Raw genomic sequence first — 19,153 nt, forward strand, 5'->3', positions numbered from 1 at the left:
GACTGTGCATCTTGCGGCGTTCTGGAGTCCGCTGAGGGGGAGGGGACCATCAGTGCCTTCTTCCACAGCTCCGCATTGAGGCGGCCAGCCCGGGCATTGCGGGAGCGGGTAGAAAATTTCTGGCAAATTTTGCACGCGGAGACATTATGTTCCTCGCCCAGGCAAAGTAGGCACAGATCATGTTGGTCCGTGTGCAGTATCTTTGTTGCGCACTTTGGACACAATTTGAACGGCATCTTGGGGGCCATACTGGCCCTCGGCACACGACCAAGGGGACTGAAGCAAAGAACGAAGTCAGTCCTCCAAGCGTTTTTTGCAAAGTGGTAATAGGACTGGTTGGGGCAACCCAAATGGCAGACAGGATAGTAACTCACGAAAACGAAAGCAATCCAAAGAGGTAGTTAGCTCTGAGGTCTAGAAAGCTCCTTACTCGGCGGCGGCAAAGAAGGAACTGAGGAGGGAGGGGATGCCCCGCCCAGGAGCACGCGGTGAGTTCGGCGGGAAGCCATCGGCGGCTGAGGGGAGGGGCATCCCCTTTGGAGGTCTGAGGCTATTAAAGTTTCCGGTGGGGCTGCATCGAAGAATGAAAATGAACCTTTACTTTCTTTTTGCAGGAATGTTGTCCACAAAGAAGCGTATTGGAGACCATATGCTCTCCACTGATATCTGCCCTGGAAGCCATTCACTGTCAAACATGAGGTATGCCGTTGTCTGTCAAAAATGCCCTTGGGCGGCCTACATAGGACAGTCATTAACAAGACAGACAGACAGACATATATATAAAAATTGGGCATTACAAATGCCTCCAAACTCACAGGACAGCTTTCCATCTGTTAGGACACTGCTGTCACCCTCAAAGTCAGCATCCTTCAACTAAAGAGCCATTCTCAGGATTGGACTGGAGGGTGAGAGATTCAAAACAGATAAAAGGAAGTATTTGTTCACACAACACACAGTTAAATTGTGGTACTCCCTGCCCCAGGATGAGGTGATGACTGCCAACCTGGAAGGCTTAAGAAGGGAGTGGACATGTTCATGGGCGATAGGGCTATCCATGGCTACAAGTCAAAATGGATACTAGTCATGATGCATACCTCTCCAGGATCAGAGGAGCATGCCTATTATATTAGGTGCTGTGGAACACAGGCAGGACTATGCAGCTGCAGTCATCTTGTTTGTGGGCTTCCTAGAGGCACCTGGTTGGCCACTGTATGAACAGACTGCTGGACTTGATGGATCTTGGTCTGATCCAGCATGGCTTTTCTGATGTTCTTATGACTTGGTCAGGAAGTTTGGTTGTAATCATTGCTTTCTGATTCAGCACTTTCCTTCTGAAGGTTCCCTTTTGAGGTTTTGAATACAAACAATGCCCAACCCCGTCCAGCTACAGGAATTAAATTAGCTTAGCAAAATTAAGAGAAAATGCTCACTACTCCACTATGGTCGCCAGGCTAATCTCACACGTTCAAGATTTACACAGAAGTGACACAGGCTGTCCTGCTTGCATTTCATAGCTTTGTTGATCTCGCCGGGTAAAATTTCTCGCTGTTTTGAGCTCCAGAGCCAGCAATTAGATGCTTAGTCATTCCAGCTGGTTGGAATTAAAAGTGGATGCGGCATGACTTGCCCACAGCCAAAGGACAGAAATGTGTCGTGTTATATCTGGTTTCTGTTAATAGCAAGCAGAGAATACACTCCACTTTGCTCAGGGCTCATGTTCTTTTAATACGGATCTTGATTCTGAATAAAGTTATGTGCTCCTGTTAGTTCTGTAGGACCCAACGCCTTTCTCTGAAAGCCCTATGCCCAACACTTGGCTGGCAGCACCTTTGTTTAAGCGTCCTCCCTCCTTGGCAAAACAAGATATTCTATAGCTCACAATGGGTAGCTGTGTTAGTCTCTCTGTAGCAGTAGAAAAGAGAAAGAGTCCAGTAGCACCTTAAAGGACTAACAAAATTGCTGGTAGGGTACGAGCTTTCGTGAGTCACAGCTCACTTCTTCTATGTAGAGCCAGCATGGTGTAGTGGTTAAGAGCGGTGGTTTGGAGCGGTGGACTGATCTGGAGAACAGGGTTGGGTGACCTTGGGCAAGTTACAGCTCTTGTTAGAGCTCTCTCAGCCTCATCTACCTCATAGGGTGTCTGTTGTGGGGAGGGGAAGGTGATTGTACGCCGGTTTGAGTTTCCCTTGAGTGGCAGAGAAAGTTAGCATATAAAAACCAACTCCTACTCCTACTCTTCTTCTATGTACTCAAATAGGAATGGGCTGAGACACATGTCACAAAGTCCCACCATGGATCCTTTGACCAGACATGCTCTGGGAGTTCTATTGTCAGAAAACAACTCCCAGGTGCATGTGGGGGGGGGCAATTTGTATCAGGACCATGGGGACAGGGGGGCTTAAGTCTCTCCCACACACTGTCCTTTCAATCTGAAACAGTTCCAGGGAACCACCGTTTGCCTGGCTGGGGAATTTTACATGTGAACGAAACGTGCGTGTACTGATGGCTCCTTGTAATATTCTCCAGTGGGGCAAACAGTGGTCCGGGTGTACCTGGGAGGGAAGTACCGAGCACGGAACCTGCAAACCACACCTGTCAACCTGAGGCATGAGAGACGCTAGGCCTTTGTAATGTGTGAATTGGCCCCATAGGTCAGAGATGGGAAACTGAGATGTTCAGCATCTCCCCAAACTCCACCCTCCTCAGGCACCGCACCCAAATCTCCAGGAAGTTGCCAGGTCAGAGTTGGCAACTCTAGCTAAACCTGGCCATAAAAAGCATTTCATTTGTTTCAAAAGAGAAAATATTTCACAGGATTAGTTTTCAGGGTTACTCCAAATTTCCAGACAAAAATGGGGGGGGGGGGAGGTTCCACCCCCCACTCCTCAATTCCATTGGGCCTTTCTTAAGAACATAAGAAAAACCATGTTGGATCAGACCAAGGCCCATCAAGTCCAGCAGTCTGTTCACACAGCGACCAACCAGGTACCTTAGGAAGCCCACAAGCAAGACGACTGCAGCAGCATTTTCCTGCCTGTCTTCCACAGCACCTAATAATAATAGGCATGCTCCTCTGATCCTGGAGAGTATAGATATGAATCATGACGAGTATTCAATTTGTATTCATCTCTACATACAACACCAAGGAATATACATACATGGTTTCCTAGCAGGGAAGTGTAGCACACCAATTCAAATCTTAAAAAACAAACAAATGATGCCTTGTGTCAGACTTTAAAAGCTGTCACATGAAGTACATAGTGATGCTCTGCTGTTAATGGCCAATTCTCCACATGAGCAAATTACTCCCCCAGGGCTTTCCCACCATTCATTCCTTGGTAACCTGCTGAAATTGTGAAATAAAGCCTAAATTACTTCAAAGATGGCAAGATGAGAACACGCACAAGATGTTTCCGTTCTTCACTGACTTCAGTTGCAAGACTCGCTTTGATTACAAAGCAGCTTGCGTTTGCTAAAAAAAAAATCTGCGAACACACGAAACTGCCTTGTAAGGCGCTACAAACTTCATCTATCAGGATCAGGTTGGTCTATCTACTGTCTAGTTTGACTAGCAGGGGCCCTGCAGGGTCTCAGGAAGAGGTTGTTTGTCTTATTTACTATCTGATACTAGAGACGGGGAATCTGGGAACCTTCTGCATGCAAAGCGGCTGCTCTACCAGTGAGCCACTGACTTGGAGATAGAATCATACAATCATAGAATTGGAAGGGACTACCATGGTAATCTAGACCAACCCCCTGCACAATGCAGGAAATTCAGAACTACCTCCCCCACACAACCTTAGACGGTGTGGCCAAAGAACCGGCTATGTTAGACTTTAGTTTTTATGCTGGTTGTATGATGTTATTGTATAGTTTGTACTTGATGAACCAACTTGAGCAGGTCTCCAGAGAGACCTATATTTAAGAGTTTGCTTTTCTCCTCCACCCAACCTCCTACCTAAAATGTCTGTGTAACAGTGATCAACTCACTGCCTCTGAAGAAATGGGCTCTAGTCATCTCAATAAAGTCCCGTCCCCCAGTTACAACATCTTTATTTATGGCACCCAGAAACTGCCCCCTCCATTACAGGTGCTAACTAGTTTAGCAAAACCAGTACATGGTCTTTGTGTTCATTATAAGGTTTGACTTTTGAACACATGAAGCTGCCTTATACTGAATCAAAGTCAATATGGTCCATCAAAGTCAGTATGGTCTACTCAGACCAGCAGCGGCTCTCCAGGGTCTCAGGCAGGGGTCTTTCACATCACCTACTTGCCTAGACCCTTTAACTGGAGATGCTGGGGATTGAACCTGGGGCATTCTGCATGCCAAGCTGATGCTCTACCGCTGAGCCACGGCTCCCTCCCCTTAAACTGGAGTCTTGCAGCAGTTCCATCAGAAGGCTGATGGTTGCATCGCCTGATGCTGGGACCAGGGAAATTTCTGCAACAAAATCCCCTGAACAAGCATATCTATATCTCACCGCACTTATTCTTAGCTTTGATAGGGAGAAACTTCACCCAGCATCAGGCAATCTAATCGTTCAGCCAGGCCTCAGCAATTAATCAGGGTTCTTTTGACTCACACAAGTAACAGATTGCATTAGTATTTCCCCAGAGAATAAAGCTCTGTCATGCCGCAGACTGATCTCATAAAGATGGCGGGAATTGCCTGCCAAAGCTATAGTCACCAATCAGACCAGGACTGCCTCCGAATTAAGGTTGCCAGCCACTGGCTGGCACTCTGCAGAAGGCTGGGAGGGGGATATGAAGGGCGCCAGAGGGATGTCATTTCCAGGCAGAACCCAGAAGTGATGCCACACTGCTCAAGGATTCAGTGGAAACTCCATGGGCTTACCACAGAGTTTTTGCTGAATTCTAGAGCGGCGTGATGTCACTTCTGGGTTCATCTGGAAATGGCGCCTTCACCGTAACAGCATTTTCCCCCTTCATTTGTCCTTCCCCCCCACCGACCAAGTGGTGGCAAGTGTCGGGACTGCCTGGCAACCCTACTCCAAACACAGGCTGCACCCTTCAGGAGACCAGATCTCCTCTTCAGTTCCATACTTCAGTTCCATTCTCAGCACACTAAATCACCACCGCCCCTCACCTGGTCAGGCAAATCACCTGACCAACACTTAACCGTGGGCCTCTTTCCAAGCCTGGAATGAATCTTTTGTTACTGCCTCCACCGGCTTCTCCTATAACTGGGGCCAGAAACTGCTCCAAACGTGTGCTCATGACATGGCTTCAATCCCTGAACTTTCACCAAAGCTTTCTGATTGGCCCTCCATCACATGCCTCTGCCTCTCTACCTGCTCTTCAATCACGATTCAGTCTCTGCTGCTCTTTCCTCTTTCAGATTACCTTTGAGTTGGAGCTTGCTGCCCATGCTGTCGGACCCCTGCTTTCGGACCCCCTGCTTGGATCTGTATGGATCGGTAACTACCACTTCTGCCTTGCTCTACTGTTTTGGCCTCTTGCTTCCTCCCTCCAGTGAAGAACACTGCACAGACTGTGGCTGAGTGGAATATTTAGACCCTTTTAGCAGGCTATTACTTAATGTTTGGCACTGTTTTGACTCCTTGGGTTTTCTCATTCTCCTGCCCAGATCTTTGTGTGTTTTATTTCTGGTTTCAATCTACCCAGACACTCACAATTCCTTCCAAATTTGCAAAGGCACCTCATTAACAGATCCCTTAGGGACTTTTGGTATGGGGTCACGGCCCAGATTGGGGAAGAAGTGTACCTTAACCTGGATGCAAAACCTATACTGACACATGTGGCAAAAGGCAGATTTTCTTCCTTAGGCTCGGGCTGTTCCTATTCTTGTATGGATTTCTGCTAAATTATAAGGTGTGCCACATTCACACTGTCTATTATACCCGTGTCTCCTTGAACATACACAGTAACAACTGCCCTTCAAAAGCTCAACATATTTGGGGCAATTGAACATCAGTCAACCGGGGGGTGGGGTGGGTGGAATAAGACAGGTAAGGAGAAAATATCCTGGCCAGGACTTCAAAAACTCATCATATCAAGAAGTATTTTCATTTTTTCCTCCTGTATGGCAGAGTTTGCCTTCCCCTGAATGGTACAGGCTAGAATCAGAATCAGAGTTGGAAGGGGCCATACAGGCCATCTAGTCCAACCCCCTAAATGCAGGATCAACCTAGAGCATCCCCGACAAATGTTTGTCCAGACTCTGCTTAAAGACTGCCAGAGATGGGGAGCTCACCACCTCCCTAGGTAGCCAAATCCACTGATGAACAACTCTTACCGTAAGAAAACATTTCCCCCCTAATATCCAGCCTAATATTGCGAGTCCTACCCTCTGCTGCCAACAGGAACAGCTCCCTGCCCTCTTCTATGTGACAGCTCTTTAAATACTTAAAGAGAGCAAACATGTCCCCCCTCAATCTCCTCCAGACTAAACATTCCCAACTCCCTCAGCCTTTCCTCATAGGGCTGGGTCTTCATGCCCCTGGTAATCCTCATCTCTCTCCTCTGCACCCGCTCCATTCTATCCACATCTTAGCCGGATCTCATCAGATCTCAGAAGCTAAGCAGGGTGGGCCCTGGCTAGTATTTGGATGGGGGACCGCCAAGGAAATTCAGGGATGCTAGGCAGAGGTCGACAATGGCAAACAATCTCTGAATGTCTCTTGCCTTGAAAACCCCACAGGGTTGCCATAAGTCGGCTGCGACTTGACAGCACTTCCCACTTCCACATGCAGCTGGGAGAAAAACTGGGATTGGGGAATACAGATTCATACACAATCTCTCCTCAGGAGTCCAGACCACACAACTTTCCCAAAATGGCTCCTCGGGAAGACTTATTGGCAAAGATGGCTCTAAAACAGGAATTTTATCTTTCACACTTGTTGATGTATGCACATCCTGAGAAGCTTGACTTCATATACAAGGTGTGAGCTGTGGGCCAAGTTTTAATCCACATGGAATAAACATTCCTGCACAAAGCCACACATAATAAAAGGCTTTCACATGTTTTTTTTTTTAACCTCGTATTACGTTAATGGAAATGTCAGGATGTGTATTATATAATAATTTTATGTATGACCACTGAGGGAAGGCCTAGATAAGGCCGAAATGAATCTGGTCTTAGTTTGGTCACTATATAGATATACATCAACTGTGCATGTGTTGTATGTTAATGTTTATTGTTTTTAGTTAGCCTACATTGTAGGCCCTGTGTTTTTAACACAACTGTGCACCATAATAAAACAGATATGTTTGTTGATATTTTAATAGTGTTTAGCTCAACCCCTTTGGTTTCACTCTAACCCAGGGGCCTCGAACTCATTTGTTACGAGGGCTGGATATGACATAAATGTCACTCGGGCCATGCCTCGCCAGCCCAGGTCGGGCTGGGGAGGGGGTGGCTGCCTCAGCTAGCTCGCGGGCCGGATAAGAGCTCTCAAGGGGCGGATCTGGCCCCCGGGCCATATGTTTGATACCCCTGCTCTAAAAAATCTAGTTCTGACACTACTTTCGTTATCAGGAAGTTTATCTTAAACTCCAAAGAGGTGCGTGGCCCACTGAGCAGCGCCAAAAACACACTTCTTCCCTGAGGTATGTACCTTGAGAAGGAAGTCTCCCTAATGGAAGAAAGGCGAGCTACCAAGTAGATCAGAATGCCGTGTCCCAGGGGAACTAAGTCTTCCCTCAGCCTGCCTAACCATAGTCTTGTAGAAAATAAGATCAATGCTTTTCTGGACCAAGGGGAGGAATGATAATCTAGTCTCTCGTTAAGAGTTAAAAAAACCCTTTAAAAACAACTGGCTATTTTCTTTCATCATTTGGACATTTTTAAACTGGATGAACAATATCCCCCATTATCCTCCTCCTACTGATTTCCAAGGAGAGAGTATTTCTTGGCTCGGTTTAAATTATGATGACTCAATCACCCTCCTTTGCTATCATCTGTCTACATAGGTGATTACCTCTTTTAAAGAAGCAATAATTTCCTCAGCTAAAAATGTATTTATATCCTTCTTTGTTTCCCCCCACTACTTGACAATTCTTTGCTTTTTTGGACCGTTAATCCAGAACCAGAACTGCTTGCTTGAAAGTTCCCAAGGGGAGTGGTGGGATTTCATCATCTGATGCCTGAAAGAGGTTGCAGTATCCCAGCTTATGGAAGCTGTTTCCTTTTCCACAATATGCATCAAGCCAGCAGCCAGGGATGCTCGAATAATTATTTTAAATCACTCTTGCAAGACAGTAACCCCGAAACCACTTCATTTCAAGGCTGAAATCTTCAGATGCATGCTTCACATTCCACAATACCTTCTCCCTAGCTGTAAGAATTCCTAATTCTATTACGGAGCTCAAAATATAAAACTGAACTTTATGTTTTGCTAATAGCTGTCTGATATTGTTCACTTCTACAAACATTTTCTGTATCAGCTGGTTGCCACACAGGGAGGGCTTTATGTGGTTTCTCCATTGCTGGTGGGGCTGCAGATAGTGGCATTGGGGCTTTCACATGGTAGGCTTCCATGTCCCAGTTCAGGCACTAGAATATCATTAAAGGCACTAGAATATCATTATATCAATATACCATTATAACAACAGGTTCTGTGAATTCCCAGTTTTCATTTTTTTAAAGTAAGATTCTAGCCCCTTTTGTTGGGAAGACAAGCCTTCCCCCTTATATCTCCACAAGGGAAAGAGCTAGCGATTTTTTTAACAAAATGAAAGATGAATACTCAGATGATCTGCTACACATATTTTTAAAACAATGTATCGATATAATGCTACTCAAGTGCCAATTGTACAAACAATGTTAAAACCCGGTGGTGTGATGGGAGGAAACGGCTGCTGTGGGAACAGGGTAAGGGAAAATGGCTGCCATGTGGGTGGGTCCAACCTGAATTCTCCCACCCACACTGCAGCCATCCAGGCTTTACCAATCTTTCCCAAATCTTTGGAGCAAATCAAAATTGAGAAAAAACGGGGAGGGGGGGGACAGAGACACTCCCCAAGGTGCACACAATGCTGGAACCCACCCCTCATTTCCGAACAGCAATGAACCTGGGCAAGTAACCCATGGGAAATGGCCTCAGTCTTCCTGTTAGTACACAGTGCTGAGATGACTCTTATAAAATGCTATTTTCCCTAAGTGTACAGTTAGCCATAGGGGAGATGTTAAGACCACTCAGTTGGCGAAGTTTTATCTCAAGGCTGCCCTGTAACTTTTCTAGAACTTATGTGGGGTAACGTCAGATCTTTAGACTCTTTCTGTTTCCAATCAAACGTTTGTTGGTATTAAATCTACTAAAGTATTCCAAGAAAATACCAGCTCTCTATGTGTGAAGGAATTGATTCAGACCTCATATACCGTAATCTGCAAACTGCACTAAAACTGGCTGCCCAAACAATTCAGGGGGGAGGAACTTTTGGTATATGAGAAGGATCCAAAATGGGAGATGTAAAACCATGGAGCACTATTTGATATTAGAAAGGCCTATGGTACTGGTACCTGTTGAACTAAAACATTCTTCTGCCTTTTGGTGAGACTTTTTTGAAAAGGTACGTATCACAATGTTACAAGTTCCAGCCTAAAAATTAAAAATTATCTAAACCCATAGTGGTAATAATAGCACTGCTATAAGAGGGTTAAAACTGTTCCCACTAAAAGCTTGCATCTTACATTTAAACCTGCTTTGGAAAGAGCATAAACTAACAAGAAGAAATAAACAGTTAAACTGTACAACATTCCATATCCTAATTCTCTAAAAGTGCGATCCTATGCCAAGTAACTCTGGTCTAACTCATTGGAGTCCAAAGAAGGGGGGGGATGGGGAACATGGGCAGGGTGCCACCAAGAGATGGTGCAATGTCACTTCCGGGGGAAACCTGGAAGCGATGTTACAGCTCTGTGCGATACCTAGAGTCAACTGATGTCACTTCCGGTTCTTTTATCAAGAGAGGATGACTAAATGGGCTTGCTCTCTGCCCCCAGTCAAAATCATGATTTATTGCTCACATATTCTCACTGTGCAAATTGCAGAAGAATTAAAGCAACTCTACAAAACATGAAAGACTCCCCCAGGAGGCAACGGTTGTCAATCAGCTACAAAGATTAGTTCTTTCAATCACAGTAAGAACCTTGTCCTTCAAGCTAACAATTGAGCAAAAAACAACAAAACATTAAACAATAAGAGATAATTTTCAATGATTGCTGAAGAAACTACTTCTTCTAATGCAAGCAAAGGTTAATGTCTCAAAATCATGGAAGCAATTTGTTCTTAACAAGGGTTAGTTCAGGTAAAGCTATCTCATGGATAGTTAATGTAGACTTTAACCAGTGTGGTGCAGTGGTTAGAGTGTTAGATTAGGATCTGGGGGAGCCACGTTTAAATTCCCACCCTGCCATGGAAGCTCACTGGGTGGCCTTGAGCCAATCACAAACTTTCAACCTAACTTACCTCACAGTATTGTTGTTGTGAGGATAAAATGGAGGAAGGGAGAACAACATACACTGGACGTTGCCTTGTACTAAATCAGACCATTAGTCTATCAAGGTCAGCACAGTCTACTCAGACTGGCAGCAGCTCTTCAGTTTCTGTCTGGACATTAGGAAGTATTTTCTAACAGTTACAATGGTTCCTCAGTGGAACAGGCTTCCTCGTGAGGTGGTGAGCTCTCCTTCCTTGGAGGTTTTTAAGCAGATGTTAGATGGCCATCTGTCAGCAATGCTGATTCTATTACCTTAGGCAGATGATGAGAGCGAGGGCATCTTGGCCATCTTCTGGCCATGAAGTAGGGGTCACTGGGTGGGTGTGTGGGGGGGGGAGGTAGTTGTGAATTTCCTTCATTGTGCAGGGGCTTGGACTAGATGATCCTGGAGGTCCCTTCCAACTCTATGATTATATGATTCTAAGGGTGCAAGCCGCCCCAGCAACAAAGGCAAGCATCCTGAATATTAACCCACATCTAGACCTGGCAGAAGTCCATCCGCAGATTTATGTGCATCCTGAAAATGAGCCTGCCGCAAACAGAAAAGGCGTTTATGAATGAGGTACCCTGTTCCAGAAGCTCTGGTGCAAACAAGGGAAATAACTCAGTGAAAGCAGACAGCTTGAGTCGGAAAGCAGACACATTCAGCTGGGGCAGGGGAGAGCCGAATCCAAGCTCACACCAGTTGTAGATGCCCACACCCTCGCTTCTGGGGCTTGGGAAAACTGGATAGGGGACCGGTTCCTTTGAGGATGAGCCTGCAATTGCTATGGCAACGCACTCACGCGCCTCAGTTGCTGTGGATGCTCGAAGAGAGATCCAATAATATAGAGACACCCATACACACACAATTTAGGCCCCTGATCCATGATGGACTAATTTCACTTCAGGCCTTTGGGAAATGAAGCCAGTCCCCTTTTGCTATGGTTTTTAGGTACAGCAGCATACTTCGACTGCAGCCATTGCAGGACAGGATTGAAAGATATGATATACCAAGAAAGTGGGGTGGCTAGAGCCAAAACAAGCATCTCCAGATGACTCAGCAGGGCCCTGGAAGTGGAACATTTCCATCCAGCTGGAATGAGGTGTTGAGGATTTACTATCTGGTAGGTGGGATCTACTGCGACCTCTCAGTTCCAAAATTTGGGGCAGACTTTCAGTGTGCTGGAAATGGATAAGAGAAATTTCTGTGGATAAAAATGGCTTGCCCCTGTTATGACACGATATTGAATATAGACCCTACATATGAGTTTGACAGGGTGACCTTCAGCTAATGACGGAGGGGCCGTGGCTCAGTGATAGAGCCTCTGCTTGGCATGCAGAAGGTCCCAGGTTCAATCCCCGGCATCTCCAGTTAAAGGGACTAGGCAAGTAGGTGATGTGAAAGACCCCTGCCTGAGACCCTGGAGAGCTGCTGCCGGTCTGAGTAGACAATACTGACTTTGATGGACCGAGGGTCTGATTCAATATAAGGCAGCTTCATGTGTTCATGTGGCCCTCGAGGATATGAATGGAGTCCTTGGAAAGGCATACCAACCCATGCGTTCTCTCGACCTAGCTGGTTCTTGCCAGATAAAGAGAGGTTACCCAGGTTGGTGCCCAGACAAGTCTAGCCATGCTGACAGATGATAAAACTAATGACAAAATCAGCATCTGATGTGAAAGGCGAGGTGAAAGACCCCTGCCTGAGACCCTGAAGAGCTGCTGCCTGTCTGAGTAGACAACATTGTCTTTGATGGACCAAGGGTTTGATTCAGTATAAGGCAGCTTCATGTGTTGACGTCTGGATTATGATAACCCCAGAGAGGCAACCAGACCAGTCTATTGCAACAGGAGTCTTGCAGTGACTTAAACGCTACCCAAATTCTATTCCAGCATTCCCAGACCAGGGGGTTCTAGTTCATGAAATAAAATTCTGTTAAGTCTTTAAAGTGCTGCAAGTCTCCAGTTTAAGGGGAGGGGGCCGTGGCTCAGTGGCAGAGCATCTGCTTGGCATGCAGAATGCCCCAGGTTCAATCCCCGGCATCTCCAGTTAAAGGGACTAGGAAAGTAGGGGATGTGAAAGACCTCTACTTGAGACCCTGGAGAGCTGCTGCCGGTCAAGGTATACAATACTGGCTTTGATGGACCCAAGGGTCTGGTTCAGTATAAGGCAGCTTCATGTGTTCATGTGTTTAGTTCTGGATGGTAACAATGATCTTAATCAGTATCACTCTGGCTTCAAGCTGATTTTGGACTCAAGACTGCCTTGGGTGCTCTGGGGAATGACCTACGCTGGGGGACCGACAGGGGAAGTGTGATCTGTTTGCAACATCTGGAACGGAGTGTTCTTTCTTCCCAGTTCTGGACCTCTCAGCTGCTTTTCAACTCCATGGTTTCTTCCTGCGTCTCTTAGAAGGGCTGTAAGTACCGCACTGTGACCGTTCTGCTCTGGTCACGTAAGTTTCAGAAAGAAGTGATCTGGGACCACTTCTCTGCCTCATGGAACTCATCTTTGGGGCGCAGTAAGAATTTCATCTTGCCACCGTGTTTATTCAAATTTAAACAGCTGGGAGAGACTGACAGGAGGAGGCTGGGCGAGGTGTCATAGGAATGTTGACTATACCAGGTTTTGTTCCTGTTTTTCCCCACAGAGCAAGAGAGGCGGCGGACGTTCTAGCACACGATTGGAGTTGGTAATGGACTAGATGAAATGTTGAAAGGGGAGATTCAACTGATCTTGGAGTTAGTCGAGCTTTTATTCTGGGTGGGGCTGCATTTTCCCTACCACTGTTAATCCTGCAAGACCAGCCGGCAACCATGCCCAGAAGCGAGTTTTACTAGGTAAAGTTGACCGGCCAACTTCAGCATCATTCTCAGAAAAAGGACGGGACTTTCCACCACCAACATCTGGGTTAAAAGGCCTGAACTGGCTATCAGTTTGTTTCCAGTACAATTCCAAGGGCTGGTCTTAAGGTTAAGACCATTTGCGGAGGTCTTGGAGCTGAGTTGTCACTTGATCCAAGTGTTATGTTCACTTTTTTATGCATGAACTACGTAAAAAAAAAAAAGAGGATAGGGTTAATGGGCCGTGAGATGCCAGAAATACAGGGTGAAATGCAAAATTCAGATGTGATCATGAAAAACAAACCATTCAGTAGCTAATCTATTTGATGCCTGTAATGGGCGGGGAGTTCCCAGCTTTGCTAAAAACAGTTAATACTTGAAGTAAATAAGAAATCTCAAGTTCCCTGTAGGGAGCTCCACAATGAAGAACTAACTCCTGAACAGGAGTTTCTTCTTGGCTACCTTGTTTGCTAACCATGCAATCCTAAGCAAAGTTACTCCAGTCTAAGCCCATTGGTTTCTACTCAGGATTGCACTGAAAGACTTATTTTCACGTTTGTAAAGGGTTTTTTTTCCTTTCAAAGAAGGCCGACCTGCTCATTAACAAGGTGCATATGTCATTTTATGGAATCTGTCAAACAAGATATTTATATTTGCTCAGCTGCTGTTTTGTACTCAAGTTGATACTCTGCTTATGTGTGTACTTTAAAATTTTAGGGTTTTTTATTGTATTGTTCCTTATAGTATAGGGCTAGCTGCTCAAAAGGTTCCAAGTGCCATGCTGACACGCTATACATTTTTATCAGTAACTAATGCTGTGTAATTACACCGATTATACGTGCACATGGAACATCTCAAATTCTCAGGTAAGTGTTCTCAAATAAGAACGCACAGGTAAGTACACAAAGTCAAGATTCAACAATCATAAATTGCTGTAATATAATAACATAAATGATGTCAAATCTCACACACACACACACACTTTGCAATAAACGTTGGAAGGATCAGAGAGGAGAACACATTCGCACGCACAAAGACGAGGAAACACCCAGAGAAATCAGATTTGATACGAGTCCACACACAGACAGACCAGGGTAACTGTTGATATGGGGAGAAAACGCCTTTTGAAATGCAAGAGCGCATAGAGAGGGGCAGACTGTCCAAAGCCAATGGGCTGGGCTGTAGCCCCTAAACTGGGTACCTCCGGCCAAGTTCCTAAGCACAAGGGAGCCATCATCTTTGTGGAAGGGGCTCAGACACTCAGGGTGGTGTTGTGGGGGGGTATGTGCTGGTGTGTTCCCAAACATTGGGGGAAACCCAATGCCTTTGCCAGAGGGCCTTAGACACACAGGGATATCCAGTTGTGGATGGGGGGAGCGCTCCTCTAGTATCTAGTGCCATGTTCCCAAATGTGGGAGGCGGGGTCCCTTGACCTGAGGGTCTCGGTGTGTGTGTGTGCTGCAGCCATGTTCCCAAACATTGGGGGAGACCCAATGCTTTTGCCAGAAGGCCTCAGGCACACGGAGATATCAGGTTAGGGATGGGGTGGGGGACTACTCTAGTATCTAGTCAATGGTGGACTGGGTCTAAAAATATTAGTTGTCAGGAGACAAAGGGAGCCCACTCACAACTATAAGGCTATTATTTAATTTTTATAAGAAATAAATAAAATGTTCAAAAAATACATAAGTGGGAAAAAGTCACAATTAAAATTTTAGTTGCATACAGTAACAGCATTGGAACTTCTACAATATTTTCAAGCTACTAAAAGGTCATCAACATTTCTAACATATTGTCTAATGTTTACAGGGGCCCACTTCATCAGGCGAGCTGATACCCTGGCCAGTCTGTCACTGTATCTAGTGCCATGTTCCCAAACGTGGGAGGGGGTTCCCTTGACCCCAGAGGCTGGGGGGGGGCTGTGTCCATGTCCCCAAATATTGCTGGAGGGGCTCAGGCCTGGTTCCCAAAGTGGGAGGTGGTTCCCTTGAGGTGGGGCTGTGGCCATGTTCCCAAATATTGCTGAAGGGGCTCAGGCCTGGTTCCCAAAGCAGGAGGGGGTTCCCTTGAGGTGGGGCTGCGGCCATGTTCCCACATATTGCTGGAGGGGCTCAGGCCTGGTTCCCAAAGCAGGAGGGGATTCCCTTGAGGTGGGGCCGCGGCCATGTTCCCACATATTGCTGGAGGGGCTCAGGCCTGGTTCCCAAAGCGGGAGGGGGTTCCCTTGACCCGAGAGGCTGGGAGATGGGGCTGTGCCCATGTTCCCAAATATTGCTGGAGGGGCTCAGGCCTGGTTCCCAAAGTGGGAGGGGGTTCCCTTGACCCGAGGGGCTGGGAGATGGGGCTGCGGCCATGTTCCCAGATATTGCTGGAGGGGCTCAGGCCTGGTTCCCAAAGTGGGAGGGGGTTCCCTTGACCCGAGGGGCTGGGAGATGGGGCTGTGCCCATGTTCCCAAATATTGCTGGAGGGGCTCAGGCCTGGTTCCCAAAGTGGGAGGGGGTTCCCTTGACCCGAGGGGCTGGGAGATGGGGCTGCGGCCATGTTCCCAGATATTGCTGGAGGGGCTCAGGCCTGGTTCCCAAAGCGGGAGGGGGTTCCCTTGAGGTGGGGCTGCGGCCATGTTCCCAAATATTGCTGGAGGGGCTCAGGCCTGGTTCCCAAAGTGGGAGGGGGTTCCCTTGACCCGAGGGGCTGGGAGATGGGGCTGCGGCCATGTTCCCAGATATTGCTGGAGGGGCTCAGGCCTGGTTCCCAAAGTGGGAGGGGGTTCCCTTGACCCGAGGGGCTGGGAGATGGGGCTGCGGCCATGTTCCCAGATATTGCTGGAGGGGCTCAGGCCTGGTTCCCAAAGTGGGAGAGGGTTCCCTTGACCCCATGTTCCCAAATATTCCTGGAGGGGCTCAGGCCTTCAGGCCTGGGGGGGGGGCGCGCTCCTGTTGCCAGGGCAACCTTTGCCAACAGGGCCTTGCCCTGCTCTACCCGGGCAGGGGGAGGCCAGGCGCGGCCCTGGCGCGGAGGGTCCCTCGCGTTGCCAAGGCGACTGCCGGGTCCCCGGAGGCTGGGCGGCGGTGCGGCTCCATCCCTCCTTGCCCCCACTCCCCCCCCCCGGCCCACTTACATGCCCAGGTCGCTGTAGGTGTTGTAGAACTCCATGTGGTTGCAGGCCTGGATCCAGCCCACCACCCAGGTGTGGCGGCGCGGGATGGGCGGCATGAGGACGCGGGCGGCGGCGCGGAAGTAGGGCGTGCGGTAGCGCAGGACGATGGGCGACGTCTCCTCGATGGCGGTGGCGCCGGGCTCGATGGAGGCCGCCACGTCGTACACCACGATGTTCTCCCGGCGCACCCGCGCCTTGCACGCCACGCTCTGCAGGCAGCCCATGGCCCCTAGCCGCCCCGCCCGGGACCCCGCATCCGGACGGGCCCGGGATCAGCCAGCGCCCCCCCGACGCCGCCGCCCCCCCGGCCCCCGCTCATGGCAGCCCCCGCCGGGCGAAGGCACGGCCCGCGCACCGCGCCAGGCTACCTGCTCGCCGCGGCGGCCGCGCAGCCCGGCGCGCCCTCCGCGCCTCCCCGCCAGCCAGCCATCCCGCCTCTCCGGCCGGCGTCTCCGCCAGCAAATGCGGGGCGCGGGGGGGGGACGGGGGGGGAGGATCGCCGGGCACGTGCGGACGCCTCCCTCCCTCCTCCCCTCCTTCCCTCCCCTCCCCTTCCCTCGGGGGGAGCGGGAGGGACGGGGGCTGGGCGAGCGTCTTTCGCGGACACGTGTGAGGGAGGGCGTCACGTGAAGGGCAGGCACCGGGGAGGTGGGGTGGCGGAGCCGGGCTCTCCCCTGGCATGCTCGCTGCGCCGGGCTTGCCTTGGGAAAGGGGTTGCCGGGGAAAGGGGGGGGGTTGAGAAAGGGAGGCTGGATGCGTGATTTCTCCTTTGCAATTGCGGGAAAAGGGGGGGGAAGGAGGGGAAGGAGGGGAAGGATGGAGGCTGGATGCGTGATTTCTCCTTTGCAATTGCGGGGAAGGGGGGAAAGGATGGAGGCTGGATGCGTGATTTCTCCGTTGTAATTGCGCAAAAAGGGGGGGAAGGATGGAGGCTGGATGCGCGATTTCTCCTTTGCAATTGCGGGGAAAGGGGGGGAAGGATGGAGGCTGGATGCGTGATTTCTCCTTTGCAATTGCGGGGAAGGATGGAGGCTGGATGCGTGATTTCTCCTTTGCAATTGCGGGGAAGGGGGGAAAGGATGGAGGCTGGATGCGTGATTTCTCCTTTGCAATTGCGCAAAAAGGGGGGGAAGGATAGAGGCTGGATGCGCGATTTCTCCGTTGTAATTGCGCAAAAACGGGGGAAGGATGGAGGCTGGATGCGCGATTTCTCCTTTGCAATTGCGGGGAAAGGGGGAAGAATGGGAGGTTTTGCCTTGGATTTGCCGCTCTCTGGATGCACATTTCCCCCATCTGAATTCTCTTATTTTTGAGTTTTGAGAATTTGGCTGGGGGAAATGTGCATTTAGTATGCTGGCCAATGGCCGGAGCAATAAACTACAACGTGCATTTGTGTGTGTGTAAAGGGCCTTCAAGTGGCAGCCGACTTATGGCGACCCCTTTTGGGGTTTTCATGGCAAGAGACTAACAGAGGTGGTTTGCCAGTGCTTTCCTCTGCACAGCAACCCTGGTATTCCTCAGTGGTCTCCCATCCAAATACTAACCAGGGCTGACCCTGCTTAGCTTCTGAGATCTGAGGAGATCAGGCTAGCCTGGGCCATCCAGGTCAGGGCACAATGTGCGTTTAGAGAGCAGCAAGTCCAAGGCAAAACCTCCCTTGCTGCCCTGAATGCTATAGCTCTCGTTTGCAATTGCGGTAAAAAGGGGAAGAATAGAGGCTGGATGCATGATTTCTCGTTTGCAATTGCGGAAAGGGGGGGGAGAATGGAGGCTGGATGCATGATTTCTCGTTTGCAATTGCGGTTTGGTGCAGATTGACACATTTCGACAGACCCGGGTGCTTAAAATGCACATCTCTGTGTTGGTCGAATGACGCTCGATCACACGCCCAGCATTTAAATAATAATAATAATTAACAAATTGTCTATGTTCTTATGTTAAAACGCATGCAAATTCAAATTGCGTTGAGTTTAGGGATAGGTCCACAAACCAGCCGGCCTTTACGGGCAGATAGTGCCACTTCATGGTCTTAACAGTGCAATCCTGTTCAGAGTTCCTCTAATCCAGTGGTTCCCAAAGTAGGCAGTACCACCCCCTAGGGGGTGGTGGGATTACCTAGGGGGGCACTAAGGGGCAAGGGGGCAGCAGGGGGACACTAGAGGTGGGCCCCTTCAACTGTGTTGTTGGATAGGGTAGGGGGCGCTGGGGTTGAGTTTGTGGAACCAAGGAGGCTGTGTCCTGAAAAGAACAACTGCTCTAATCTGATCCGAATGGCTTTAGACTGGAGTAACTCACAGGATTACAGTATAAATTACATCTGATTCAATGGCTGGAGTAACTTTGCATAGGATTGCAATGTAAATTGGGGATGTACTAAAACGAAGGACGATTGCCAATAAACAATGCATGATTGCCAACAGAGAATCAGGCAAAATACTCTTGCCCATACAGAGTAAGGGAAACCATGCTTGCCCATTGAGAATAAGGGAAACCACGCTTGCCCATTGAGAATAAGGGAGACCACACTTGCCCATAGAGAAACAGGGAAACTAAGCTTGCCAATAGAGAATAAGGGAAACCATGCTTGCCCATTGAGAGTAAGGGGGGCCACACTTGCCCATAGAGAAACAGGGAAACTAAGCTTGCCAATAGAGAATCTGGTGCATTGAATTCAATGGCTTTTC

The 19,153-nt window shown here is 48.6% G+C and overlaps 1 protein-coding gene across 1 annotated transcript in view; it reads right to left on the minus strand.

The window, feature by feature from the left end:
• The window catches only part of FAM78B (family with sequence similarity 78 member B), a 31,068-nt gene extending 14,371 nt beyond the window's left edge, over window positions 1-16,697 (minus strand). The window contains exon 1 of the mRNA XM_056845329.1: window positions 16,431-16,697. Coding sequence (XP_056701307.1) covers window positions 16,431-16,693 — 263 coding nt within the window. The 5' untranslated portion in view covers window positions 16,694-16,697. The remainder of the gene's footprint in view (window positions 1-16,430) is intronic.
• Window positions 16,698-19,153: the final 2,456 nt, after the last annotated feature.

Source organism: Euleptes europaea, chromosome 2 (assembly GCF_029931775.1).
Source record: "Euleptes europaea isolate rEulEur1 chromosome 2, rEulEur1.hap1, whole genome shotgun sequence".
Taxonomy (NCBI): Eukaryota; Metazoa; Chordata; class Lepidosauria; order Squamata; family Sphaerodactylidae; genus Euleptes; species Euleptes europaea.